General features: G+C 41.0%; 1 protein-coding gene across 2 annotated transcripts; it reads right to left on the bottom strand.

Annotated features, from left to right (window-relative positions):
• Positions 1-1,221: 1,221 nt before the first annotated feature.
• ZMYM4 (zinc finger MYM-type containing 4) lies at positions 1,222-27,822 on the bottom strand. Of its 2 annotated transcripts, XM_066564681.1 has the most exons (27): positions 27,350-27,822; positions 25,744-25,811; positions 25,006-25,176; positions 22,230-22,308; positions 21,262-21,514; positions 20,510-20,684; positions 20,187-20,399; positions 18,023-18,173; positions 17,241-17,356; positions 16,853-17,122; positions 16,231-16,381; positions 15,797-15,969; positions 15,550-15,700; positions 14,370-14,510; positions 14,037-14,074; positions 12,714-12,858; positions 12,413-12,537; positions 11,900-12,071; positions 11,272-11,325; positions 10,976-11,155; positions 10,351-10,445; positions 10,048-10,219; positions 8,268-8,419; positions 6,897-7,008; positions 5,602-5,850; positions 4,600-4,729; positions 1,222-3,036 (listed from the first exon to the last, which is right to left on the bottom strand). In XM_066564681.1, exons 1-27 carry the CDS (start codon positions 27,387-27,389, stop codon positions 2,829-2,831), a joined length of 3,984 nt encoding a protein of 1,327 aa, XP_066420778.1. In that variant the 5' UTR covers positions 27,390-27,822; the 3' UTR covers positions 1,222-2,828. The 2 variants fall into 2 exon arrangements, with proteins under 2 accessions (XP_066420778.1, XP_066420779.1); XM_066564682.1 differs by lacking the exon at positions 25,006-25,176 and having other exon boundaries at positions 27,350-27,427.

The raw sequence follows: 27,822 nt of genomic DNA, 5'->3' as shown, positions 1-27,822 counted from the left end.
CATTTTTCTTTCTCACACCCATCTTTATTGATTCTCTGTCCACACTGAAACTACAGTTTAACACTGGATGTGGCACTCAGTGCCATGGCCTGGTTGACAAGCTGCTGTTAGGTCTCAGGGTGGACTTGATGATCTCAAAGGAGTTTTCCAGCCCAGTTAACTCTAGGATTCAGCAGGACACAGCATGATTTTTTTTGTTTGTTTGTTTGTTTAAAAGAATATCTCAATAAATGTTGTGTGCTCAGCAGTCAGAAATGTTGATTACAAACAAGACTGTGTTCAGAACTTTGAGCCTGTGTGTATAATTTGTATATACTTTAATCCTTCAAGGTAATCCTTCTTCCCTTATCTGTGTGAACTTGAGTTGAGCTGACAAGAAATCCCTCAAGAGGCAAAAACAGCCTAGGCAGACCCTGGGAAAAACAGACCATTGCCAAAGGGCCTCCAAGCAGGAGTGAAATAGAAACTAAAACTGCTTACTGTGTTAATTATTACCATGGAACTGCAGTGAAATGTTTCTCATGTCACAGCCACCACACCAAAGGAGTTTACACAATGTTTAACAACTCTGCTCTCAGCCAGTGAAAGTTAAAGTGATTTCACTTGCCTATCTTTCATTCTCAGTGCCTGCAAAAAAATTGACCACAATTAAGGTGCTCCCAGACAAGAAACAGTGAGGATGTTCAGAGGAAGAAAAGTGTTTCTCATAAGGTACAAATATCCTACGTTATTCTATGGGAATATTTCTGTTAAGGTCTATTAAGAAACTCTCAACACTTTGGGATTATTTTTCACACCATCCCCATCCTGCCCTCCCCACAGCCTGTCCTCACTGCTGCTTTGCTCATTCCCAGGGGGGTCAGGGAAGGAGGCAGCACCTCCAGCAGCTGCCCAGGAAACACAGGAATTCCTGGAGCCTCCCCTGTGCCACCGAGGCTCTGGGCACACCTGTGAGCAGCAGACACATCTCAGACATTCTTAATCCCCTACAAACTGATCTTTCCAGCATGATTTTGTTTTCCCTGAACCTTCCCAATCCAAACCACTGTGCCTGCAATGTCACTGTTCAATGTAACAATGGGGAGGGGCAGGTTGGTGTCCATGGAGCAAGAACTGAGGCTGCAGGAGCATCCCTGTGCTGAGGAGTGGCCAAAACATCTCCCCCTGCCAGGCCATGGAGAAAGCAGAACCTTTGCTCACAAATGACAGACACAGATGGGCTTTGGTCAGACAGAATCAGGGGCAGGTTTTACTTTTCACATAATTTTCTGTATTAAAAAATACATCAGTGAAATCTGTTACAGGCAGGGACAGGACTACCGAGTACACAACGTCAATAGACTACTTTTTGATTTTATTTTTGTTAAATTACTTTTGTAACTGCTAAAAAAATAATAATAAAAAAAAAACGACCAACCAAAACAAAACAAAAAACCTGAAATATTATTCAAGGCTGTTGATTTTCATCTCTTGAAATTTTAGTGACAAGCTCAAATATCAGACCCTTGTTACAGAAGATGGATAACTGACCAGAACTAGATAAAAACCATATAATTCTCCTCTTCAAAAATAGCTTGGGTTTCCAATGAATTTGTGACCACTGCTCATCAGAAACACACACCTAGAGCTTGAGAAAACAGAGATACAGACAGTATCTGATAATGTCCTGTCCTCTAAACACCACATGGGAGCTTTACTCTTCCAAAAGACTCAGTAACAGCCAAGCCTTAAAAAAAATCTCTTTCAATTTCCAACACTATGACTAAATCTCTTTGGGTGGGGCGGGATAAAAACACACATGGTCATTTTCTACCACAGTTCTGTTGTCAGAAGTAATACTGCATCCTTTGTACAACACTGCCCGTGTTGCAAAGGTGGAAAGAGAAAGAGTGTGTGTGTGTGTGTGTATTCCTGTTTGAAACGACAAAGCCCTCTCTAGATTTGCCTTACAAAAGAATCAAAACCATAGGAGTAGGGAAAGAGGAGAAAGGAAAGCTGCCTTAAGGGAAATAAACTTTCCACGCACCACAGTATTCACTGGGTTATATGGACAGACTGCAGAGCTACTGGGCTGGGAAGGGAATTCTGCACAGAGCCCAGGACATCCCCTCCTGGACATTGCCCAAAGGTCACTCAGAAGTTTGACCTGCAGCACCTCTTCCAACACAGCCAGAGTTGGTGTGAGCCCGGAGCGGGAGCTGGAGTCTGGTCTTGTGTGACCAGTTAAGAGCAGCCAGAGTTGTCCCTTGGGATGATCAGTGGCTCCTGCCTTCCTAACATTTTGATCCCAGTTTTCAAAAAAACAAAAATTATAAAAGTGTAGGTGTAGGTGTATTTATAACGGAAGGTGTCTGTTTGTCTAAACCTCACCCCTTTCTCTCGTATCCTCTGGAAGAGCTCAAGGATCTCCACGTGTTCCTTGGCAGCAAGGGCTGCCAGCCAGCAGGCTGGGAAGTCACCTGAGCCACAATCTAGCTCTCCATGCCCGCCAGTGTGAGGGTAGATTTTACACAACCATTTTCCTTAAAAATATCTCACAACTTTTAAAAATTCCTAAACAGATAAAGGATTTATGCACCAATCCAATGGGTGAGTTCCACTTGGATTTGTTCTGAGGATTGATTGGTGCTGCAGGACGCTGGGATTTGCAGCTTGCACAGCTTGCTTCCTTTGCTTCCTTCCAGTTCCAGTTTGTACATCCACTGTGGTACAAAATCTGCCTGTAGGTGACGTTATCTTGGCTTATTTGATACACATTTTCCAAAGGCTGGACGTATTCACATTTTGGTGCTTCTGATGTGTATTCAAAGGAAAATACCCCACTGCAGTTAGTCTGATAACTCAATATCAGAGTCCTCTGATTTGACTTTGGCAAGTTCTTCGTGTACCTCCCTCACCATAAGAATCCTTGTTAACATGATGTCCAAGGTTCCTGGGTCTATTGGCAATGTGGAATACCATATGGGGCTGTTGGGAACACAGGAGCGCTCGGGCTGCAGGTAGAACACATCACTCCTCTGCTTCACACTTTCAGAACTGCCAAGGCAAAGGGAACACAGTTTAGGATGCATTTACAATCTTACCAACAGTTTAATAGAGAATCAGTGAAGAAATCAAAGTTACATTGGCATGGCAACACCGTCTCCCCCTTCTTAAGAGGGAACAGTTAAGTTGTTTCCAGGTCACCCAGCATTAATTGCTTTTAAAGAAACAAAGAAAATCAAAGTAACTTCATTACAGCAGTGGTTCTTCAGTGTCATCCAATTAATGGTAGAGTGATAAATGCATTTCACATGCAATTTCTGAGTTAAACTGGTTCTGGGATTCCAGAATTGCTGCATACTGTGGACAAGTGGAAATGGCCTCAAGGTTTAGACTGGATATTGGTGAAAATTTCTTCACTGAAAGGGCTGTCCAGCCCTGGCCCTTCTGCCCAGGACAGTGCTGGAGTCCCTGTCCCTGGAGGGATTTAACAGCCAGGTGGATGTGGCACTTGGGGACATGGGTTGCAGTGCCCTTGGCAGTGCTGAGGGAACAGTTGAATTTGATGAGCTTAGAGGGCTTTTTGAACCGAAATGATTCTAAGGTGGTGTTTAAGAGTGAGTAAAACCAAATCCCAGCTTGCCTGGCCATGCTGCAATGCTGAGCCCATCTGCCTGAAAGCCTGACTGACTCCAAGGCAGCCTCCAGGCTCTGGTAGGGTTCTGAGTCCCTCCTGCCTGGTTTTGGGACAATCACACCAAAACAGCAAAGGAAATTTGTACTGCTGCCTACACCACTGCAGAGGCTGAGCTATGAAATAGGATGGGGAACAGGAAAATGCTTCCCCAACCCAAGAACAACTAAAAGCTTCTAATAATGTGCCAGTGAAGACAAGGAAGGTAAGAAGAGGGAGAGAAAGAGTCTGGACAGCTGCATGCCTGCCTCTGCCTCAGGAATGGGACATTTGTAGTAAGCTCAGCAGATACATTTCTGAGGATGATTTATCTGAGTTTCAGCTGACACTAATGAGATGCTGTTTCATTTTATATGTGTATTTCCTTTGAAGAGAGAAGAACATCACCTTCCACCTGCTCAAGGATCTAAGTAAAGTTTCTATATAAATAGGAGAGAAAAATGATTTATATCTCTGTCCTTGCTATAGTCTCCTTCCTAACTCCTAAACACAAGTTAATCTCACATCTCAGCAGGTAAAATTTATCAGGAGTTTTACCTAATTCACTCTTCTCCTATACTCTTTCACGAGAAACATGATGTTCCTTGGGTGTTAGTTATAATCTCCTCACAACAAGGATGGTGTGTGGGAATTAAGGGGGAGGAGAATGCCATGGGCACTGTAGTAATGTCTCACATTTATATCAAAGAATTTATTTATTTAAAGAATACATCTCTCTCTGTAACTCTGCTCTTGACTCAACATGAGTAACAAACAAAATAAAAAGCTGTTTGGGGGTCTCAGAGCAGCGCTGCTGTTGGAATTCCTGTTCTGCTCCCACTGAGGGATTGGGAAAGCACAGGCACAGAATGTCTGAGTGGGCTCCTTGCCCAAATGCCTGTTCTAATCTACACACAGACCAAAACTCAAGTTCTGTCACTCACCATTTTGATAAGTAGAATTCATAGAGTCGGACTGGGCACCGGAGGGGGTTATCTGTGTTTTCAGCCATTTCCACTGCTGTGGGAACCTCCTCATCTTCACTGCGTTTCCTCTTGCCGACTGATAATTTATCTGGATACACAAAAATGGCATCACAGAAGTTCAGTGAAAAGCAGCACCTTCAGAAACAAGGCCTGGCATCTCAGCCCAGCACCCAGTGGTGACTGCATCACCCAAACCCACCCCTTGAACTGGTTCTGTCCTGTGTCACCATCCAGCCATGGTCACCTGTGTGATCTGCTGTGTGGGCAAGGACTGCACATCCTACAGGCCAGGTCCACAGCCCATTCCTCATCTAGAAAACCCATAAGAACTAGCAGGAAAATATGGAGGATATAATTTTACTTATTAAAGACAAATTCATGTAATGCACTGGAGCTAGGAACTGAAGAAGCCAAAAGGAACAAAGACTTCCCCTTCCCAAGTGCCAAAATTCATTGAGAACAAAAATCTGTGTATCTTTGTCTCTAAGTACAAGCCTCATATTGTTGTTCTCCACTGGGGCTGCCCCCCACACAGACCCAGGATAAATATGGGAATTAAAATGGCACAATAAAGGTCTGGACCTGCAAAACCCAAGATTGTGAAGTGCTGAGAAAAGGACTTCAGGAAAGGCCTTTAACTCCTGCAGTATTAATAGAGCTTTATGCAAGTTGAGGATGTTATGAAAGACTTTAAACAAATTTGCAGCCAAATCTGTGACACCTTTGTAAGTTTTTCCTGGGTGCCTTGGCTCTTTGAGAATTTCTGTTTAAAGCAGTGAAAATACTGCAAATGTATTCAGGATAGCAGCATATGCTCAGCTGTGCTTACTGCAGAACACATTTCTCCACAATCCTTTTCAAAAGAGAAGCAGACAATACAAAACCACAGAACTCTCTGATTCTGTAATTCACACCACACAAATGTGACTGCCCAAACACCAATGATAAGAGAGCACTCACCTGATTCTACCTCTTGTTTTTGAAAGGGTGGGAAAAAACGTAAATATGTCATCTTAGTATTATACTTGAGAGTTCGGGTGCGCCTCATAACATGGGCAAAGGACAGTTTCAGGTGCTCACTGACATTCTTTAGTTGGAAATATTTGGTGTTGAAGAACAGAAGAGTGTTCAACAAAACGATGGGGGAATATGCACCCAGCTGCTTACATTCCCACAAGTGTTCCTCTTCAATTCTTGAGAACATATAACCTACAAAGAATGGGTAAAGAAAAAAGAAAATAGTTATTTATGCATATAAATCCTTTTTCAGCTAACCTCTATTCATGAACCATATATCAAATCAAATTCACACCTATCATCAGCAACTGTAATCCAATAAAACCAGAATATTGCATCCACAAACGTAAGAGGGAGCAGGGAGAACCAAGCTGTGGAACAGCATGATCTTCCAATACCTGAGGAGAAGGATAAAAAGGAACTGCAGACACCAGCAGATTCTCACTAAGTTCTAATTTCACTGTATTAAGCCACAGTCAGCCAACTGCAACAACGTGTAATTCCTACAACATGAAGTATGAGTTTAAAATGTCCCATTTTATGTATAAATAGCCCATTGAGATTATCCTAAATCAGGAAAGGGAGACGTGGGGGCTTAGAAGAAATTTGTTGTAAAAAAGTCACAGTGAGCAGCAAACTATAGGTAACTGGATTATTTCTGTATGAAATAAAAAGTTCATTTTTCTAAATGAAAAGGCAGTTGTGGAGTTGCCAACATTATTCAAATTTCACTGATACTCTAAAGATGTTGTGTGCTCATTGAGCTGGTGTTCAGCTCTATAAATCACATAATCAGGCTTGAAAACCAAATAAAAGTATCTGCAGAATTTGGGAAGTATTAATTTGGACTTGAGACAAGATTCCGATGATTTGTTAATGTGATCCCCAAACTCACCAGGAGTATTTCCTGCACTAATAGGGAAATATACACAGATGTTGCAGTACCTCATCTCAAATACAGAATTATATTCTGGCTACTTGTATAAAAAAAAGAGCTAAAACTTGAGGGAAGAAGAAAACTAATGTGCTGAGTGCCAGAATGGAAATCCTTTCTCTCCAGAGGCAAAGATACATTTAACTGTAATCCTAACTGCTAGAAACAGACATAAAATCCATGGTGTAGAGAGGGGAGACTAATGTGAGAGCTTCAGATCACATCCTCTTCCTGGCCCTGAGAAAACATTAATTTATGATACAGCTGTGCCAATCAGATACATAAAACAAAAGCATTGTCCTACCATTTGGAAGAATTGTAGGTTCCCAGATTTTCAAAAGTTTTGTAAGTTCAATCATAAACCTGGAATAGGGCTCGGTGAAAATGTTATCTATTCTACCATTCTCAAACAGGTACTGCAAGAGAAAAAAACAGGAAGAAAACCAGTTTATGATTATATAACAGTGTAGAGAAGATACAGCACATCAAATTCTTTTCCTTTCTTATCTCCCAGTGGCTTATGGGGCCAAACACTTTGGTGAAATCTCCAGCAAAACAGTAAATCAAATTTTCTGCAGGGACTGGGACCACTCCAGTATGAAAGGAAATATCTCAGCAAGAACTGTGGTTAATATTTCAAGCTCTAGAGCTGTTTTCTGCAAAATCATATTCTTCTTTATATTTTTGAAAGAGTCTGCCTATAAAAACCAGAATAGTTATTGAGAATTTTTCTGTTGAAATGAACTTTACATGTTAATACCTCCTGACAAGAGACAGAGGCTGCACCAAGGAAGAAAAGTTCCTTAAACTTTTCAAGGAGCAGTTTAAAAAAGTTTTCTAAAAGGAGTTTTTATCAATAAATAAGTCAAAACTGTGACACAAAAATCCCTGATACTCTGAGAACTTATCAATGGCACTTTGAATTTTAACTCTTTCTATACTTTCTCCAAGCATAGCAAGGAAAAAAAAATTAAGATAATTTGATGTCTAATTAAATAGGTTTTATGTCAAAACAGCTTTTGACTCTTTATCTCAAAATGACTGTTTCAGAACAGGACCAAGCAGGCTGTTCTAAAGGAAATAGAAATGTACTGAACATGGAGTTTTAAACACAAATCAGCATTATTATAAGATTGTAGTGCTACTGTTGCAAGGCTGGTAATAAGGACTTACTACATTGTTCTTAGTATTCACTAATTACAATGCAGTTATTCCCAGTGTATTTTCTCTGTAAATATTGCCAGAGGTATCTGTCTTGTCACTGAGAATCCTTCCTGGGCAACCTCTTCCACATCAAGTTTTATATTGGAAGAGCTCTGTGCAATTATTTTAGCTCTAAACCATTCCATCTTAAAACAAGAATTTCTGAGGAGCAAATATTTCCTAAACATGAAAAATGATCCAAAAAGTCCCAAATCCAAGTACTTATGTCCGAGTAGAAACACTCAGCCCCAACATCACAGTCCTGTAAAAGGACAGAAGAACTTGGTCACTGTGACCGTAAGAAAATCCAGAAAAATGGGTCCTACATAGGACTAAGGCAAACAATGAAACACAAAAATAGACATTCTTGCCTCCTCTAGAAAGCCCAAGCTGCTCTGTGGGGCTGTGGATGTCCCATAAGTGACCAGAGCAGTTCTGTATGTTCTCAGCAGTGCCCCAATCCCAGAGTTACCTGCTGAATTCCAAGGCACAAGTATAAGATGCTGTCAGGGTCGTATTTTTCTCCGTTTGGTCTCCGCACCTCTTGAATAAACTGGCACAAACCAAAACTCAGCTCAGCAAATGTGCATGAGAGAATGTCCTCCTTGAGCTTCACAGGATGAACTGGGGTCAAAGAAATGATCAGAAAAATTAATTCAGCACATTAAATCTTCCCACTTTCCTTATTATTTCATGTAGGCAAAACTCCTAAATTCCTGTCTCATACATGAATTACCCTGTATGATTAAATGGTGAACTCCTTCCTATCTGTTGGCTGAGAACTGAATGATTTGGCCAATAAAAGCCAGCCCAGCTGCATGTGCAATCAGTATAAATGTTACAATGAGTACTGAGGTTGCAGGAATTTGGAGTCCAGACATGTAAATGTTTGGGAGTCTGCTGAACCCAAAATGTGGGACAGCAATGGCTGCAATGAGCTCGAGGCTGATAAATGGATTTCACTCCTCCAGCTGGACTCAGGGGAGAGAGACTCACTCCAGAATCAGAAAAAGACCCTGAGTATTTCTAACCATGAGTTGAGTGCAGCAGATCCCACTTAAAGGAAGAGTTCAGTGGGACCATGCAGGTTTGGAAAGGGAAGCAGCACAACCAGGAATTGATTGATCAAATAATCTGCAATGAAACTACCAGGCTTGGCTGCTCCACACCTCAGAAATGCCTGTTTGGGAATAAGCAGGGAATCTTTCTGGGCACAGTTTCCTAGAAATGACTGTAATATTTACTTCTTTGGCCTCAAGAAGGAAACATAGTAACTCATGTGAATACTCCTCTTCTGGGAAATAAACCCCAGCTGTTCTCATGGAGTGACAACAAAAATTCCAAGTAAGAGATGAAAAGGCAAATCTCATCCTAACTAGAATTTTTCCCTTTGTGGGTCTTTCTTATCTAAGTCCTATCATGCTTAGTTCTTTAAACTGCAGAAGTATTTATTATGTTCAATTCTAGTCCTAATTTAAATGCTCTGCTTGACTCTGAAAATTTGCCCACAAAACTCAGTGCAATGATGTAAGATCTGAGACCAGGGAAAAGGGGAGTTAGACATTGCCAAATCCCAGTTCTGCTGGGCTTTTGTAAAAAACAAAAAATAAAAAAATAATCATTGGAAAAATGAACAAAATTGTATTTAATTGTCATTGTTATCTATCCCCTCTGTGAGACATGAGGAGAAATAAAGTTTCAGGCAGGTTGCAGCACAGAATGGGCAGGCTTTTGAAATGTTTCTTTCCAGCTGTGAAGCCTAGAAATAAGGTGTGAAGATTTTGATGTTGGATGACACAATTTTTTTACAGCAAACAGTTCTGCTGACCAACAAATACTTTGGGAATGTGCCAGCTGCAGATAAAATGGATGGGGCCAAGTTGGTGCTGTCAACTTAGAATTATGGCCTGATAGATCTGTAATTTCATGGTTCTATAATAGCTCAGAAAAGCTCTGCAGCTGCATAAAGCATCTGTGCTGCAAATGAAGAACTACTGCATGCAAAGGAAGGCAATGTGGAGATTTCTAGTGCTTTAAAGACTTTTTTTAAAGGAAACATATCAATTAAGAATGTAATAGCTATGATTTTTAAGTGCATGGAAAGATGCAAGACCAAATTCTATAAAATCTATTCTCTGCTAATGGGCATTGCAAAACTCAGTGGTATCTAATCCTAATTTTCACCTGAACAATGAATCAAGCCAAATGCTCTTCAACTATGTATTTCTGTTTCCACTGAGAGACAAATTTACCTGAAAACTTCAGGTCCCCTTGTTCCTCCTGTGCATTTTTCCATTGGACCCAGTTTTTCCAGGCATTTACCCCATACATGTATTTTAGGGTCATCCCAGAAACAGAGCAGCCAGGGTAGGAGCCCTGCATCAAACTCCGGGGCTCCACAGCAACCACAGACTTCTTCCGTCCCTACAGGCAAGCAAAGACATCCAAACAAAGCAGCATTTCATCAGCTCCTCATCCATGGGTGGTTAGATTAGGGCACATGATGTGGTTATTTCAAAACAGAAGGGATTTGTGTTGCAGAAGTCATTCCTTACCCTTCTTTTTGGCTGGGGGAAGCCATCCCTGTGTCTCCGTCTTGCCCGTGAACGTGAATGTAAACCCGGTCCTTTACTGAGAGGGTCAAATGAGTCTGGAGTCAAATCAACACCATGAAGAGTTTAATCACATGATTTCTCAGCCCAGGTAGAAGTGTCACTGTCACTGAGATACTATGGAACACCTTACAGCTGACAATCACACCTGTATATTCAAGTAATCCTGACATTTGACTAATTTAGCAATCTGTGCATGTGCTGTATAAAGATAGCAAATTCTCAGTAGGACATAAAAGCCCTCCAAACAGTGGGTGTATTTATTCAGGCAAATATCTTAGCAACTACTCCACATGGGTTATACCCAGGGACACAGAAGTGATGAATTCAAAAGAGGTAAGCCAGAATTTCCTGCTACTCCTGTCAGGGGTTCTGCAGAGTGCTGTCTTTAAAGACAGCAGTAATATTCTAAAAATAGTAATATTTTGTAGATGTGATCAACTGTTGCAGCTTTAAACATCCACTGTCACTGGATGAAAATGCACAAGCAGGCTGCTGGGACAATGTTCATGCAGAAAACTGTGTGTGCTTTTATAAAACAACGAGTTTTTCTTCACATGACACCGACCTGATGGGAAATCTGCCTCCAGATCCTGTTCCACATCACCTTTGGAGAACTGCTTGAGTTCTGGATCAGGTTCTGGCAGGGCATTGGACCGTAAGGTGTAGTGATTCAACTCCTCCTCCCAGCTGTGAGGGGTGGACACTGCTTCTGATTCCAGATCTCCACTGTACGTGCTGCCCTGGTCTGCAACGAGAGGGACCACAGGGACCATGTGCTACAGGAAAGGCAGAACCAGGAGTTTGCAAGAAAAGATGCAGCAGGATCAAAATCCATTTGTAAAATAAAGAAATCTGACTGACCTTTCTCAAATATCTTGGGGTCCAGGAAGAGCTCGTGCTCAGATGTTTGAGATCCTTTAGAAAAAGAAGAAAATCTGTATCTACTCATGGCTGACAGTTTGCACAACTAATACAAAATACTTTGAACAGCAAGAACCTATCTATTAGGTCATAACATGAACACACATGCTATGCCTTCTGCTCCACTGGAGCTCTCCTAGCAGCTTTCTACCTTGGTCATGCTATTGCAGGGGAAACAGGAATCACAACTAACATAGGTTTGGGTTTGCTTTTCCTTCCATCCCTCTCTGTTATTTGAGTCATCTGTAGACCAGTAGGATATTTTGTTTATATCTTTCCAGCTTGTTTCACTTTCATTACATGGATTGGTTGCTCTCCAACAAACTCTGACCTGCCTCACCCTCCATAAAAAGCCTGATAGGAAAATTTTCTTTCAAGGCAGCTGCTCTGTCTTCTTGATTTTGACTCTTCTAACACATGTTGTACTGATCTGGAGGTTTCTACCTCTGGTAACCTGTCCCTGTCACCACAAGTCAAATCAGCCTGTAGAATGAGGGAAAGGGAAATTCTGTGGTGAGAAGACCTTCACCTCATTGCATTTCATATCCTCTTTAAAATCACCACCTACCACCATGAGAGTGTGTTTTTTCTCTCTCTGCATCTTCTGCAATCATTTCTGCCATCTGAAGGAGATCAGCTTCAAATGGATTAATGGAAATCTTTTCCTTGTTTTCCTGAATATTTTCAATGATCTTATCAGCATTATCCGGGGTGGTTGGGATGAGCATGGGAACTGGTACCTATGGAACATGTGGAAAATATCAGAACATACTTAGGGGTGAAGGGAAACAGCAAATACATCTCAGGAGGTCACTCCCATTTAACCTTATGTATATCTTAGGACTACTAAAATGAAGTTAAAAATAACTCCAGACTGGACAGCTCTGTACTCTCCCTACAATTTGGTAGTTTTGTGTGATGATGTTTAACCAAATATGATGTAATAAGGAAGGAAATGGCATCAAGGACTCCAAATACCACTTGCATGAGCAGACACAGCACCCAGTGATGCAGTGCTGGGTGTGCTGGACCCAAGCACTGTAAACCACTGCCTTCAGTGGTGAGCTGCAGCATAACTTACAGGTACTGGCATCCCCAGGGGAACTGGTGTGTACTGGGTGTAGAGGTGGAGGGGCACTGGCACAAACACTGGTACAGGAACAGGTACCACAATGATCCGGGGTTGAGCAGGTGCTTCTTCTCCTTCTGTTGTACCAAAAACAGAACAGACAAAAAATTGTTGGAAAATACCATACAACAACCTGAAAACTAGTTAAGGTTTAATTATACATTCAAAAATACTCTCTGTTACATAAATCATGTATTACTCTCTCAACTGCAGTACAGACAATTCCAACAGGGGTAGGAGATCACACACCCACCTGTCTGGCATTCTTTGTTTTGTGTGTGAGGTTTGCAGGAGGTGGCCTTAGTCTGGGTGATGGGCTTACACAATAAAGCTTTGTTTTTCAGAAGCCTGGGTGGTTTTGATGATGGGAGCTTTAGGGCATCTGTCTGGGTACTTGCCTGTTTGGAAAACACAAACGAGGGTCGAGTCAGTATTGGTTTGAAAGATAACATAAGACGAGAGTTTGTTCTATACTAGGGGAAGCTGAACAATTTAAAACTGTATTTGCTGATAAAAATGATCATTTAAAAACTACTGCAAAATAAGCTTGCTTATTTGGTGCTTTCTGGTCTCCATCTTAATTTAATTTGATTCAACAATAATGTTGTTTAAAGCTAATTTTGCAAATAAAGCTTATTTTGTTAACAGTGCAGTGAACAAATCTGCAAGAATATTTGGTTTCTGTCGTCAAATAACTGCTATAAACTTTTGACCTTGGAATTTTACTGATGGCAGAGATATAAAGAGGAATTATGTTAAGATACTTTTGATGACTAAAAGTCTGGCTGATACAGACACCGATAAAACTGAGCAAACTAATGTGAAACCACTGAAAACAAATAAATGTTAAAAAGGAACAGCAATGCTGGCAGCAGCAGTATCATTTCCTGATACACACAGACTGACTATTCATGCTTGTACTAATGTCCTGCTAACTGTAATTTTCAGTCATGCATTCAAATAATAGGATCTATTTCAAGAGGGAAAACTCATACTCTAATTCATAAGTGACACTCCAGCTAAAAGCAAAGCTGTCAGTCTTCCAGAACCTAAAGCTACATAAAAGCATCTCTGATTTTAGGAGAGTTGCAAGATGTTACACCACATACCTCAAAGGGCTCAGGAACAGGGACTCTCAGAGTTATCCCCAGATAAGTGGTGACAGGGGCTCCCCACAGCTCTGTACCACACTGCCAGGGGGTGGGGAAGGAAAATGAAGCTGCAGGAGCTTGGTCATGTCAGTCCCAGCAGCCCAGGCTGGTCCTTTTGCTATTCTATCCCATTTATGAGCACAAAAGGCAGCCTCAAGTGCAGAAACCACACATGAATTACTTGGGAACCACAGACACCTCAAGAGCTACAATCTTAAGCTTTGCCTTAAAATATCAAATCTGTCAGTGGACACAAGGCTTTTGTACCATCTAAGTTCTATCAATTTTTAAAAAAAGCATCTGCAAGCTGGATGAATTTTTAATCCTCATAAAAAATTAGTTACAAAATGATTGTGCCAAATTCTTGGATAATTTACTTGCTATTGATACAATCTGAAAACTGAAAAAAGTCTTGTAAAACTTACATCTCCTATTGTTTTTGCTGTCACGGTAGGGACTGCACCTGTGAAGGAAAAAAAAAAACCCATAAAATAACATGTCTACTTATCATCAAGAACAACAATCCATATTCTGCCAAGGTCAAGAAAAAGAATTCCAATTAAAACTCATTCCCTGATGTATGTACATAAATTTAAGTCATTATTTATCCCTAGATAAAGGAAGGACAAAAGCAATCATCTGCAGTGATGTGAAGCATAATGAAGAAGTGGCCGTTGTTCTCAGTAAAATCCCTGAGCAAATATAAATGTTCAGGAATAGAGATGTAAAAGTACAGGCATGGTATTCAGCTGCCTTACCCTGTAAAACATTGTTGGAGTTAACAGTAGGCTGGGCAGCTGGGGTGCTTGCAAGGGACACCACGTTTGCTATGACAGGGGTTGAGTCCTTTCTTAAAGAAGGAGGGCCTGAGGAGGAGGCTGGTGCCATGGAAAGGTTTGCTGGACACAGTGGACAGAAGAAAATGAGAATAAGCAGTAAGATAATTGAGAAAAAAAGCATTTCTGAAACAACACCCACCCTTCAGATCTGTCTCCAGGTGAAAGAGGCTGCTGTGTGAGAAGGGGATGTAGGTGTCGAGTTGCAGCATTTCAGTTTAAACAGGAGCTACTTCCACAAGCAAATCAAGCAAGAAGGGAAAAGAGCACCCACCAATGTCAGCAGCAGACTGCACCAAATTCAAACAATGTGCACCATGGCCTAAAAACTGCCAGTTAATATTTATTGGTTTTGGGTATCCTACTCTTGCAGCCATTCAGTGGGAAATTATGCCCCTCTTTAGGATCAGTGATATTCCTGCTTTTTCTTTCCCTTTCCCTTCCTATCTTTGAGGGCCTTTCATCTCTTTGTGTCTCTACAGAAATTCATAGTTCCTGTTCCTGTGGGCTTCATTCCTACCCTTATTCTCGTTCCACCTGCTCAAGGAAACAGCTACAGCACTTGTACACTTTGGGATTGATAATTCCCAAGAATAAACACTTAATGACACAAAATGGGAAGTCTTCATATGCCTACAGACTGCACAGAAGTGGCTGGTTTAAGTGCATATATAGGAGTCTGTATTTAAAACCACTAAGCCTATTAATTTCACCACTTGATTGTTAAAATAATATTAACATTCTACCATATCTTCTTGGTATTATGAAGATGAGCTAGATATTAAACATGTCTGCACTAAATATCAGCAGAGTTTACCCCAATGAAGCAGGTTTTTGTTTCATGAAAGTGACTGAAAGCAAGTGTTTTTGCTTCATCTTCTTTAAAACTTGTTTGGTACACAAAGCAATTGCATTTCACACCTACAGAAGTTTGAAATGGTCTCGAGTAAGAGTGATCTAAACCAGAGCCCACTCAGCAGCAACAGAAAAGCTCCCCAGGAGAAGACAGATCTTAAAGAATTCACTGAAGTGAATTTGCAGATAAACATCCATCTCACTACCCCACACATCAAAAGGCAACACCATCCCCAGGCTGCTTTACCTGTGTTGTTTGGGACTGGAGGGTCAGGAGCACCTTGCTGTTTACAGAACAACAGAATACAAAGCAGATTGCAAAAATGCTTCATCTCCCCTTGCCATTTGATGGACTCGTTGAGTTTACCTTGTCTCTTACAACCATCACACTTTGCCATCTAGGAAAACAGAGTGAGGGAGAAATTGAATACATTTGGAAACACCAACAAGGGGTACAGGTATAAAAACCTAGAGGATGTGAGAATATAGCTTACCTGGTAAAACAAAACAGTGAATTTAGACATGCACTCCTCTGAGCAAAATTCTTCTGTTTTCCCCCCAAAGTGATTCTGGACCAGTTTGGGGGAGGTTTGTAAACAGTAACTGCACATTTTACAGTGGTTTCCCCAGCGCTTGGACAAGTCGTGTTTATAGAGCAGTTTACAAACTAAAAGAAAACAGCAAAAATATTCTTTAATACCAATATGAAAATCTCTCAGCACTCCTAATTCCTGTACTAAGTGATGTCTCTAATAATTCATTGAAACATACCATTAAAATGTAAATTGTGAACAGGGTTCTGTGCTCCTAAACCCAAAAAACAGATTCCTAACTTAAAAATATTAGATTTCTTTTAGTATTACTGATAATTTTTAGGCAAAACACTTGTGACTTGATTTCTTTGAGGCAGGGTTTTGCCCTTTCTTACCTTCACTACAGAATGTTTTATCTATGCCTGAGACTCTCACTGTCTCCTTGATAATTTTCTCAAACCTGCAGTATTCACACAAAGCCATCATATTGCCCTTCTTCTTATATTCATCACAGCAGGTCTTCCCACAGAACTGGAACATTTTACCCTGCAACACAGCCAGAATGTTTTGGTTTCAGTGTTTGAATGAGTCACATCCCAGATAATACATTTAAATTGTTAATAGAAACGCAGAAGAGTATTTATACCCTTAGAAATCAGCAACTGGCAGATGAGTCTCCCTATTTAGTTTTATAATAAAGCAAAATTTCTTGCAGAAAGCCCTCACCAATGGTCTTTGTCCTTGGATTAAAAGGTACAAGAGACAGGGATGTGTTTATTTAGACAGGGAATTGTTTGGTTTGGGATTTTTTTTTGGAGTTCTTTTTTTTCTGGTTTTAAGACTATAGAGATAGTATCAGTATTAATTTGATATTGGTTAAACCAAATGAGTTTCAAAACCCTTCATAGCAGGTCTGTGCAAGCAACAAAGCAGTACTGACAGACCAATGCACATAAACTACGATTTTTTGAGTTTTTGTTCTGAAAAAAGAGCTTTGAAAGCCCTGATCTTTATTACCTTGTAGTCAAGCAGTTCTGGTTTGGTGGCAAATGATCTGTTACAGTGCTGACACTTGATTTTCACAACAGAACGGGTAAAGGTGACCTGCTGGCACTGGGCAGCCAACCTCTGGAGCCCTGCTGCAGCTGGGCTGCTCGTGGAGCTGGGGGACACAGTTGAGGTGGTGCCAGTGCCTGAGACTGTCCCCGAGGAGATGCTGACAATGACCTGGCCCTGAGACAGGGGCACTACTGAGGAGTTCAGTCCTGTAGGCTTGTTGAACAGATTCTGTGGGAAAGCAAAGAAATAGGCTTTACTTTACAGGGTTCCACCTTACACCTGGGTATTTCCACCATCAATTTAGCATTCTGTTAATTCAGCTAAGAAGAAATCCTAGATGTCACACCTGAAAAGCTACTACACAATTGTAGCTGCAAAAATTTCGTATGCTCCCATCTGACATAGCCAAGTGATACTGAGGGTTTGCTGAGGTTTTACAGCTGTTGCACTGAACTTGAACACCTGAGGGTGAAACAGAGAAGAAAAAGTGATTTATGCAACATCAAGTTGTATTGCAGCTAATTTTGCACAGTGCATACAAAAACAGAGTCTGAGTGATGAGCCAAGGCACAGACAGAAGCCCACGATGATGTTTCCACAGATTCAGAAGCAGACACTGCAGCTGCTGTGCCTGTTGCTTGCCAGAAATTTAATTAATCTCCCAGTATCCCTAGGATGTCAGTAAGCATTTTCCTATTTTTACATGAAAAATAGCTGAGAATGTTTGGCTAGCTCTATGCAACATTGGGCAGAGGTAATAAAGCTGATCACCCCAGGGAACAAGGGCCAGGAGAGTCCCAGCAGTGGGATGGCACATGTCCACACAAGAGGTTTGTCTAGATGGAAAATCCACCAGCTGCACTTGCAAGACCAAAATAAAACAGATTTAAGATTGGTTATCATGTGGAGTTCCCTAAAACCAAAACTGAAATAGTTATACTGAAATAGTTATACTATCACTGCTGCATTTATCTACAATAGAATGCCCTTTCATTCCCATCTCAGCACTTAAAAAATCACTTCCCACCCTCCCAAAAAAGAATATCAGCCTTAACTTTCAAGACAAATAAAGCTGGGATATGAGCCACAGGAAATGAAGTTTCTATAGAAGTAAAAGGAGAAGCTTACCTGAAGAAGTGACCATTTTTACTCTGTATGCTGACAAACAGTTAACAGAACAAAACAGTTCCGTCTTCCCCAAGTTATTTGTGCCCTCCACCATCTCAGCTGAAGATCTCAAAGATTTACACAGTGTGCAGGGTGTAATTTTAGCTGACTTCTGTGGAAACAGGGAAATTGCTTATTCATTTGAAACTTGGCATTTTTTATTAACCTGGAAATTGTCGCTAACATATACAATATTTGTAAAACGTGCTGGTGTGCTTGAAACAGAGCTTGTTTTCTAGCTGTGCTATTTTTGGTGCAGATTCATTGATCTGAGCTGTGGTTTGAGCACCTTCCCAGGCCACTTTAACCAGTACCAGGCTGTCTGCAAACACTCCTACAGGTACTAGCACAGATCAGCACCTTGTACCAGACAACTTCCAACATCTTGCTGAGGGGATTGACATTTTGCTTATGGTTTTTAATGCATCAGCTCTGTAGATAAACAATATTCCCACTGAAGAGATGAGAAAACAAGGAACAGGGAGAAGCAGGTCCCCTGATGATGTTTGATAGCAAAATGGGAAAGAGATCCTTATTCTAGTAATAATCACAGTTTTCAGTGTGCGGTCTACAAACTTCTTTTGAAGAGAGACACAGGAAAAAGCCTGATTTTCATAGACACATTTTCTGTGTTTAAGGTTTTTTTAAGGTCTTTAAGTTTGGAAAAAACTTTGAGAATTAGTGCACCAGATTATTTTAATATGACAGCCTTAAAAATGCACTTTGTTCTATCACCAGCTATTCCAGCTCTTCACAGGACAGAACAGAATACAAGCTTTTAGGGATTTTAAAACACCCACAAACCTCCAGAAATTATCAGAATGTACCTGACAATTGAGCTGAATACTGTTTAAAAATCAATTAAAAATAGATATGACTTAACCTTATAAGCTTTGAACATACTGTATTTTCAAGAGAATTATCACATATGGGGTTTTGATGTGTGACATAAAAGCAGCATGAAAATGTTTCCAGCTTATTTAATTTTATCTCCAGATTTGTTTCAGAGGACAACTAATTCTGAAGGCAATTTTCTAGATGAAATACATTTACCATAATTTTTTTTTTCAATTCATTAGGCCTTTCTTGACCTAAGTGGCCTGGATAATGGGACAGCAGAGTCGAGTCATAAAATGAAGTTCCATTCTGTTATCAGAGGGCAATTTTTTCCTAAAGTAATTGCTTCAGAATAAATAATTCAAGAATAATTGAGCTATTATAATAAATTAAGGTTCTCTTAAATGCTCAGGTCTTCAATAATAAAAAATAAATATGGAAAGTTTAAAAGTTAAAATCATAATTATCAACTAATTATTACTTTTCCTTTCCATTTAATTCAAGGGCTACAATTTAATAAAGAATACTCTTTAAGGAGCATCTCAAGGCTGAAAACAGCCACAGGAGGCTGCTGCTGAGTGATCCCACTGTGTGTTCTCCCACACTGGAATTGTCTGGTAGCTGGTCCAGTAGTGACAAAAAACCAGAGCAACACATGTGGGCAAAGATTGAGCAGCAAATTATCATTCCTGGATGTGTTCAAAACCCACTCTGACCTGTGACACTTTGTGATATGGTTTAGTGGACATTGGTATTTGGTTGAAGGATGGACTTGATGATCTTGGAGGGCTTTTCCAACCTTAATGATTCTGTTATTCTTGAAATGACAAAAGCAGTTACCTTAAACCAATATAGTAACTGAAATAATCAAACAGTAAAAAGGGTGTTTCTTAAAACACTTAAAATCTAATAAAAATTAGATGGATTCTATTTTTAGTATTTTGTCCAAATACAGAAATCATGGAATCCCAGAATGTTTTGGGTTGGAAGGGACCTTAAAGCCCATCCTGTTCCACTCCCTGCCATGGACAGGGACACTTTTCACTACCCCAGGTTGCTCCAAGCCCTGTCCAACCTGAGTTTGGACACTTCCAGGGATGGAGCAGCTTCTCAGGGCAGACTGTTCCAGGGTTTCCCCACCCTCACAGAGAAGGATTTTTTCCCAATGTCCATCTAAGCCTGGAATTTCTTCCCAATGTCCATCTAAGCCTGGAATTTCTTCCCAATGTCCATCTAAGCCTGCCCTCTGGCAGTGGGAATCCATTCCCCCTTGTCCCATCACATATACCTGCTTGTAACCTGTCACACAGATGGAACTGCAGAATTTTTTGGACTGTCCCTCTATCTGCAGGACGTGACACTGGCCAGAGCCACTGTAGCAGTATCCCCCACAATATTCACAGCAGTTCATGGTCAGGTTGTTGGCTGAGCGGAACTGGGAGAAACAGGCGTCGCTGCAGAGCTTGTGCACCACGTTCTGGTAATTCACCTCGTGCCTGATCTGCAAGAAAAGGAACATACAGCAAGGACAGGAAGAATATGTCTGGTCATCTCTGAGCCAGCAAGCTGTGCTGAGCTAAAGAAATTTAAACAAGGAAAATGGAAATTTACCACTGCATTCTTCTGGCACATGCTGCACTTGCTGGAAATGCTGTTGGTGTGGATAGTGACAATGGGTTTCCTTTTCAGTTCATATGTGGACAGACAAGACTGGCTGCAGAAATCCTTACTGAAGTCTGTGTTGTCAAACTGGGCAGTGATTACGTCCTTTGGATTTAGAATTTCTCTGTGGAAAAAGAAAAACAAACACAGAGATAAAAGATTAATGGGAGTTTCATGTCAACTTGCTGTTCTTGCTTATTCTGGAGACTAAACATTCTCCAGGAGAGGATGGATCCATTTAATTGAAACCTTGAATACATTAACTCACCCATGTTTTAGTTTATTTTAGGGATTCATAAATCTGTTTTTCTTTAGAAGAAATAATGCATAAAATACTTTTTGAAAATGTACTCTTGTTAGTAATTTTGAGAGTGAAATGACATTTTGAAATGGCAGGCAGATGCTGGACCTTTTGAAACACAGTTTTTCATATTTGGCTCATTTAAATATAAAAAAAGAGAAGATGCATTCTGCACAACAGAGGCTTTTAAATCTATGTGTGTGTAAAACCCAGTTAAGGAAATGGAACTGCAAGCAGACAGACCAATTAACAAAGAACAGCATCAGCCACCAATTTTTGAAGGGAAGCATAAGAGGAGCAGCACTACCAACACAGCAAGGGGCACAAGAACAGAACTGAAGCCTTTCATTATCTGCTTGAATATCAATTATTAGTAGAACAAATGAAAGCACTGTCCTACTTTGAGCAGCTCGAGCAGGTTTTCTTGGTAGAAGCTGGTGGGCGAGAAGCTGGAATGGTGTATCCAGTGAGGCACAGTGTGGAGCAGAAGAGCTGGGTTGAGCCTTTCCTCTGGTAGGCAGTTTGCCCCTTCTGCAGGATTTTTTTACAGCCAGAACAGGAAACCCGAACAGCTGTGCTTGGAACTGAGGGTAGCATTTTACTCATGCCAGAGGATGCCACAGCAGGCTGGAAACCTGATGACAGCTGTGGAACTAAAAAGAAAACCACACAGAGAAAACACAGAGTCAGTGTTACAGATCCAGTACAAAGAACTCACTGGTGTGTAGGGGCAGGCACAAGGCTCATAGCTTTATTTGGGTTGTCAGGGTCTAGGGGAGAATCAAATAGCAGATGAACTCTCCACAAATACATGCCCTGTGCTGGTTTTCTGCATAGCAGATTTTTATAACTACTCTGAAGATGGAGAATGCACTTCTAACGTCCCTTTCATGGAATCATAGAATGGTTTAGGTGGGAAGGGAATTTATAGTTCATGCCATTCCACCCCCTGACAGGAGCAGGAACACCTTCCACTACCCCAAGTTGCTCCAAGCCCCATTGTCCAACCTGGCCTTGGACATTTCCAGGGATCCAGGGGCAGACACTGCTGCTCTGGGCAACCTATGCCAGGTTCTCTCTACTTTCACAGGGGAACAATTGTTTTCTAAGATCTAATCTAAATCAGCCCTCCTTCAGCTTAAGACTATTTAACATATTCAGTTCTCCTATGCATTTCACATTCAATTTTCCTATGCCTCAAAACCACTATTATTTTTAATCTCAATTTCATTCTCTCTAAACCAAACTAGTTCTTCATTCCTACTGGGATCAGACACAGCGAATGAAAGGCAGAGTGACCTGCAAGACTATTTGCAAAGGTGACACATTTTACAGATTTAAATGAAATTATTCTTGCCTGTTCCTTACCAAGAGGATTGCCACTGACTGAAAATACAGCACTGATTTTCAGCTCCCCTTCCTGAGATTTTGGCTGTTGGCCGTACTCCTAAAACAAAGGAAAAGGAAAAGGAGAACAAATACACACATGTAATAACAGGTCACATGATTCCATTCTTTCACAATGCTGCATTGAACCTCAGGGAAGAGTGGGTGTCCTAAGCCTGCTCCAAAGGCTGGGTGACAGGTGAGCAGCACACACAGCTCCTGCTCAGAGCTCCACAGCAAACCACACCTGAGGGGGCACAAATGCACAGGTGGGCTGCCTGGTGCATCCCCTTCTCCAGCTGCACTCCAAGACAGCTCAGAATTCAGCCAAAGCTTAAGGAAATCTCTGCTTCCCATTCCAACTTTCCAGCTGGAAGTGCTTTTGCCTTGCCCCTGTTCTGGGAAAGAAGTTTTATCTTCACATAAAGGAGGATAGCAATGAAATAGAGCTGGGACCTCGTAGGGGAGAGTTCTGTTTTAACCAGGAGTTAGGACCTTGGAGCAGCCTAAGGTGAAGCTTTACAGCAGACCAAGGCTGGACCATCACAGTCCCAGCTCCAGCACGAGGGGAATCACCTCACATTTGGTACAGGATGAGAAAATCCCTGGACAGCTGCTGCTGGAATAGCTGACATGCTAGAAATGACTGGCTGAGTCCCCAGCAGCTATTCCCACTGCCAGCACACTTCCTGCCCCTGCTCTCCCCAGAAATCTGAGCCAGAAAGCAGCTTGGAACACTCCACATGGAAATCTTAATAGGCTGAATAACATAATCTCTTGGAACTCCAGAGATGATAAGATTTAGCCTACTTCCAGTCGTTTGGGAGTAGTGAGGCATGATGTCATGTTATGACTGAGCTAAATTCACAGTTGCTGCCTGGCTGCCAGGGAAACCAATTCAGAATCACTAAGCAAAAGGAAGCTCTCCCTTCCCAGTGGCAGTGAGAGGCTCCCCCAGCTTCTGCCAGCTCCCAAAATCCCACAACAACCTCCACTGAGCACATGCCCAAACTGAGCACTCCTCTCACTCCTGTGGGAAAACTGGAAGTTTCTATGCTAGACAAGCAAACTATTTCTCAACATGTTTCCCAGGAGACAGGCAGTGGTATTCCTTGACCATGTGAACCATCAGACTCAAACAATCAAATCTCACGTTGAGAAGCTCAAAGCTGGGTATGGGCATGCTGTGATGAGATTCTTAAGCACCATTTTTATTATTATTATTGAAAAATTAATCATTTGCAGACATATAGTTTTTAAAGCACTTTAACTGTAATTGTATCATTAGTCAAGAGCAGGAAAAGAAATGGAGGCAAATCCTGACATCAACTGTGCATGATCAAGCAGTTTCACAGCAGCTTAACAGTGCTGAAAGCCAAAAACTTTCAGCTCCAACTATTGGTTACAGCAAGAAATGCTCTTATCTTTCAGGATATATTAAAAAAAATCCATAAAATCCCCCCCATAGAAATTCCAATCTAAAGCAAAACAAAATGAACTCAGTTCTCCTACTTTTCCAGTATCAGGCAGAGTTGATAATCACAGGATTTTACTCCAGGAAGGAATTTTTTGAACCATACGATATTTGACATTTAAATTCTTCAAGTCTTCATTTTTACTTATTAATATGATCTTTGATAACCACAGACATCTCGCCTTGCATTCCACACAAATCCACACAGCAGATGCCATCTTGGGAGGACAAAAGAAGAGACAGATTTAACTAATCTACACGTGGTTTGACATTCTACAGGTTCAAGGAAAAATAAACCCAAACAATCCCACAGAGACTGAACAAATCAGAAGGACAGTAAAATCTGAAGTTGCAAATATTTTACTTATTAAATTGAGAGTATTATGGGAAAAGAAGAAAAAGTGCTGGGAAGACAGGCCCAGAGAGCAGAGGAGGTTCAGCAGAAGGACAAAGACTGATGCTAAAAACTAACACCTACACAGGAACACCAACACTCATGTGTTGGTGCAAAGGGATGCATCATTTTGGGAAGTTTTGCACACCTTTCACATATAAAATCTGACATGTAACCCAGATATGAGCAGTGAGGAGACAGGAATTGCAGCACAGCTCGTTCCCCTGGTGTCACACAGCAAACCAGTGGCACAGAGGTTGGCTGGAGCTCAGCAACCCTGGCCCCAGCACTGCCCAATCCACGGGTCAGACCTTCTCCAGATTGCAATTGCTGAGTTTTACCTGTATCACCACAAAAAGTGTCAGTCTTGAATAAGAAAGTCACTTAAACGCATACTTAAATTGACTTCACTGATGTGTAAGTACTTAAATATTTTGCTAAGTCCTTTAAGTGCTAATTTAAAACAGGAACAAACTACTGTGCTTGCAAAGGCAGCTTTTAAGAAGGAAGTAGCAGCAATAGCTGCTTTAATTAATATCTCTAATTATGAGCACTCATAAGTTATTTAACAAAATGTGATTTACAGTTTATTTCCTAGTTAGGTAAAGTGTCTATGTTGCCACAGATTTAGTTACAGAAGCTTTAGAGCACTTGGCTTTGTTTCTAACTGAAAAGAAAAACATTTTCAGAGACAAGGTAACAAGACATCAAAAAGTTGAGGGGGGGGGTGGGTAATTTTTTTCATAGTAGTGTAAGAGGGAAAAATCCTTCAACTAAACTATATTCTTCAAGTTAAATTTCGGTCAACAAACCAAATAAATGGCTGAATTTTCGTTCAGCTTAAGCGGTCAGCTGTCAGACCAAAATGAGAAATGCAATGGGAAACTTACCTCAGAATTACCAGGTTCATCTTTAATTTTGTCTAATAGTCCCTGCTGTGGGGCCATAGCTTTAGCATATTCGTCATCCAAAGGCTCCTTCTTAATTCTAATATTTGGTGCAAAGGAATTCCCCAGCTCTTGTCCAATAGATTCCTTACTAGAAAATAGGTAGCTAGACTCCTGAAACAATAATATGAAAAAGAATTCACCCTCCTGCATCTGCCATGAGGAGTTGGGCTGCTGCCAAGGGGAGTTTGTGTTGCAGACCAAGAGATTTGGGTCCTGCCAAGGTGGGAGAAATGCTGGGCAGCAGCTGCTGCCTCAACCTCCCTGCAGCCCCCTCTCTCATCCCACCCCCAATGCTTTCCACTCCTCTGGCCCAAGCAGAAGACACCCAGCTCTGTAAGTTGGTTGTTTGGGAGTGTCTCCTGTGGATACAGCTGTTCCCTGGCTCATGTGGAAAAAAAAGTAGCAGGTCAGGTGGATGCATCCAGCTGTAGGTTCGGCTCACTGGTCACTCCAATCATGCTGAACAGGAAAGTGGCTACCAAAAGAATCCTCAATCCAAAGAGAGGCTCAGGAAAATTTTACAAAATTATATGTACTGTTTAAGTAGCAAAGATGTCTAAGAGTCAGAAGATCAGTTTCCTTAACACTCAAATTTACACTCAAATACAAAATACGTATTTTGAATTATTCCAGCATATTGCTGCACTTGCAAAAGTGGTTGAAAGATCTATAGCTTACCCTGAAGTTAGTTTCTGGAGTTTGTGGCGCTAACTGCGTCCGTAATGTTTCTTCTACTTGATTATGAACTGAGGAAAACATATACATTAAATAGAAATGAATACAGGTTCCAATGCATTTCCTTTAAAACTATCAGAGTCTCATCCTGCTCCCCAACCCCAGTGTCTGACAGCACCTCACCACTATTAAACTACTCCCTTTCTCCTCCCTGTAGGGAAGGTGGTAATCCCTAAAGAGAATTGACTCTTTTTTAATTATTCTATTGGATCATTATTTTCCCATTCCAGCAAAATAGTTGCAAACTTCCAATGCAAATTCTTCACTCAGAATTTTCCACACCTCAGCAGGTTTTGAATTCCCCTGTTTTGACATTTAAATCAGAAAATACTTTTCAGAGCAACATCTTCCAGCTTTTCCTTTGCTGTTCTGTTCTTTTGCCTTTTCCCCTCTTCTCAGGAAATAGCATCTTCTGCTTTTTTAGAACATATCATTTAAAAACTTTGGATTTGCCTAGATGCTGGATGCTACCAAGAGCATTTATCATTCTGGTTTCAACTACTGACTACTTTACCTGATCTTTTAACTGTAGGTGTTTACAACTTTCTGAAATACATCCTATGTACAGAAACATTCTTCCCTTGACTTCTAACTGAAGGTACAAGTAGAGATACATCTGTAAATTTATTTTACAAGATATTTTTATTGCTTCTCTATCATTGGTGCCACCTGGAAGCACTGATTTGAAGATGCTGTTGCTGAACATTTAAAGTTTAAACCTCAGAACTAGAAGCTGTGAATGTGAACAAGCAGCCAGGAGTGCCTCACGTGCTGGCTCACCCTCCCTCTGCTGAATAAGATTAAACCATGTGGTCCTGCTTGGTTATTCTTAACTCCTTCATTCACTGCTCTGCTGTAACTTTCAGAGCTTGAGAAGACAAAAATAAGTGTGTGGGCAGCAAGATTATGGAGACTGTCAAATGAGAAAGGGATTTTAGGCATCTTTGGTTCTTTCCATGTTGGCTGGATGAAGTCCAAGACACAAGTATTTGAGGAAGAAGGGGAGCAGTCTCCCAGGAAAAGCAGATTTCAAGCTATGTTCTGGCTTAGTTCCTGCAGACACTAACTCCTTTCTAGCAAGCCTTTCCCTGATACTATCAAATCCACACTGCTTTAAATGCCTAGGCACTAGTGAAGAATTGGTGCTTTGCTCAAAAAATCTTTAGTGGCCATCAACTTAACCTAAACTTCATCACCTTTTCTTTTAAGAAGCTCCATGGTCTATAAAAAACAGTGAGAAAAACCAAAAGGAAGCTTGAATTGTCACCTAGCTTGGTTTAGGAAACCACAACAACAAAGGTTATGTTGAGGCTCTGTAACAAGCTGTGGAGGATGAGACCTCCCTGACACTGCCAAGCCCTTTGCAAATCCTCCTCCTAAGACAGAGTTCATTGGATTGCAGGATTCTTCATAAAATGCTCCCCTACACACAGCTCTGCCTGTTCTCTTCAACAAGGTGATGTTTTTAAAAATTAGCCCTACTGCTGATTTCTTTCTAATTCTTTCTTCCTCTTTGCTGGGCAGCCAGGTCTATGATGGCAACAGTTACCTGCTTTGTCAAGAAAACTGCTTTTCAATCTAGAATCCATATCTTTAGGGATTTTTTCCGACCGTTTTTCACGTTCTTGAAAATGTCCTTCTCTATTCTTGTCCTTTGCTGAAAAAGTCTCTTTGCCATTATCTCGTGTTCTGCTAAAATCTTTTCGAAGTGATTTAAATACGGGGCCCTGCTCAAAGGGGGAAGTGAGATCCTTCTGGATTGCATTCTGAACCTGAATTTCTTTTTCACTGTCCAGTTCATGATCTGGAACTCTCTTGCCCTCTTCCAGATGATCTTCATCATGAATTGCTGAAGAAAGAGTGTCTTTTGGAGTGAAATTCTGATCATCTTCGTTGTCACTCGCAACAACAGGTATGCCTGCAAGATCCCCAGAGTTCAGAAAATAATCATGATCATCACCCTGCAGTGAATTCTCAGGTCCTGCTCGGTTCAGTGCTCCGTAAGACAAGCTGTCCAGGGCA

Source organism: Molothrus aeneus, chromosome 23, assembly GCF_037042795.1.
Source record: "Molothrus aeneus isolate 106 chromosome 23, BPBGC_Maene_1.0, whole genome shotgun sequence".
Classification (NCBI taxonomy): Eukaryota; Metazoa; Chordata; class Aves; order Passeriformes; family Icteridae; genus Molothrus; species Molothrus aeneus.
This window is presented reverse-complemented; position numbering and strand designations above follow the sequence as displayed.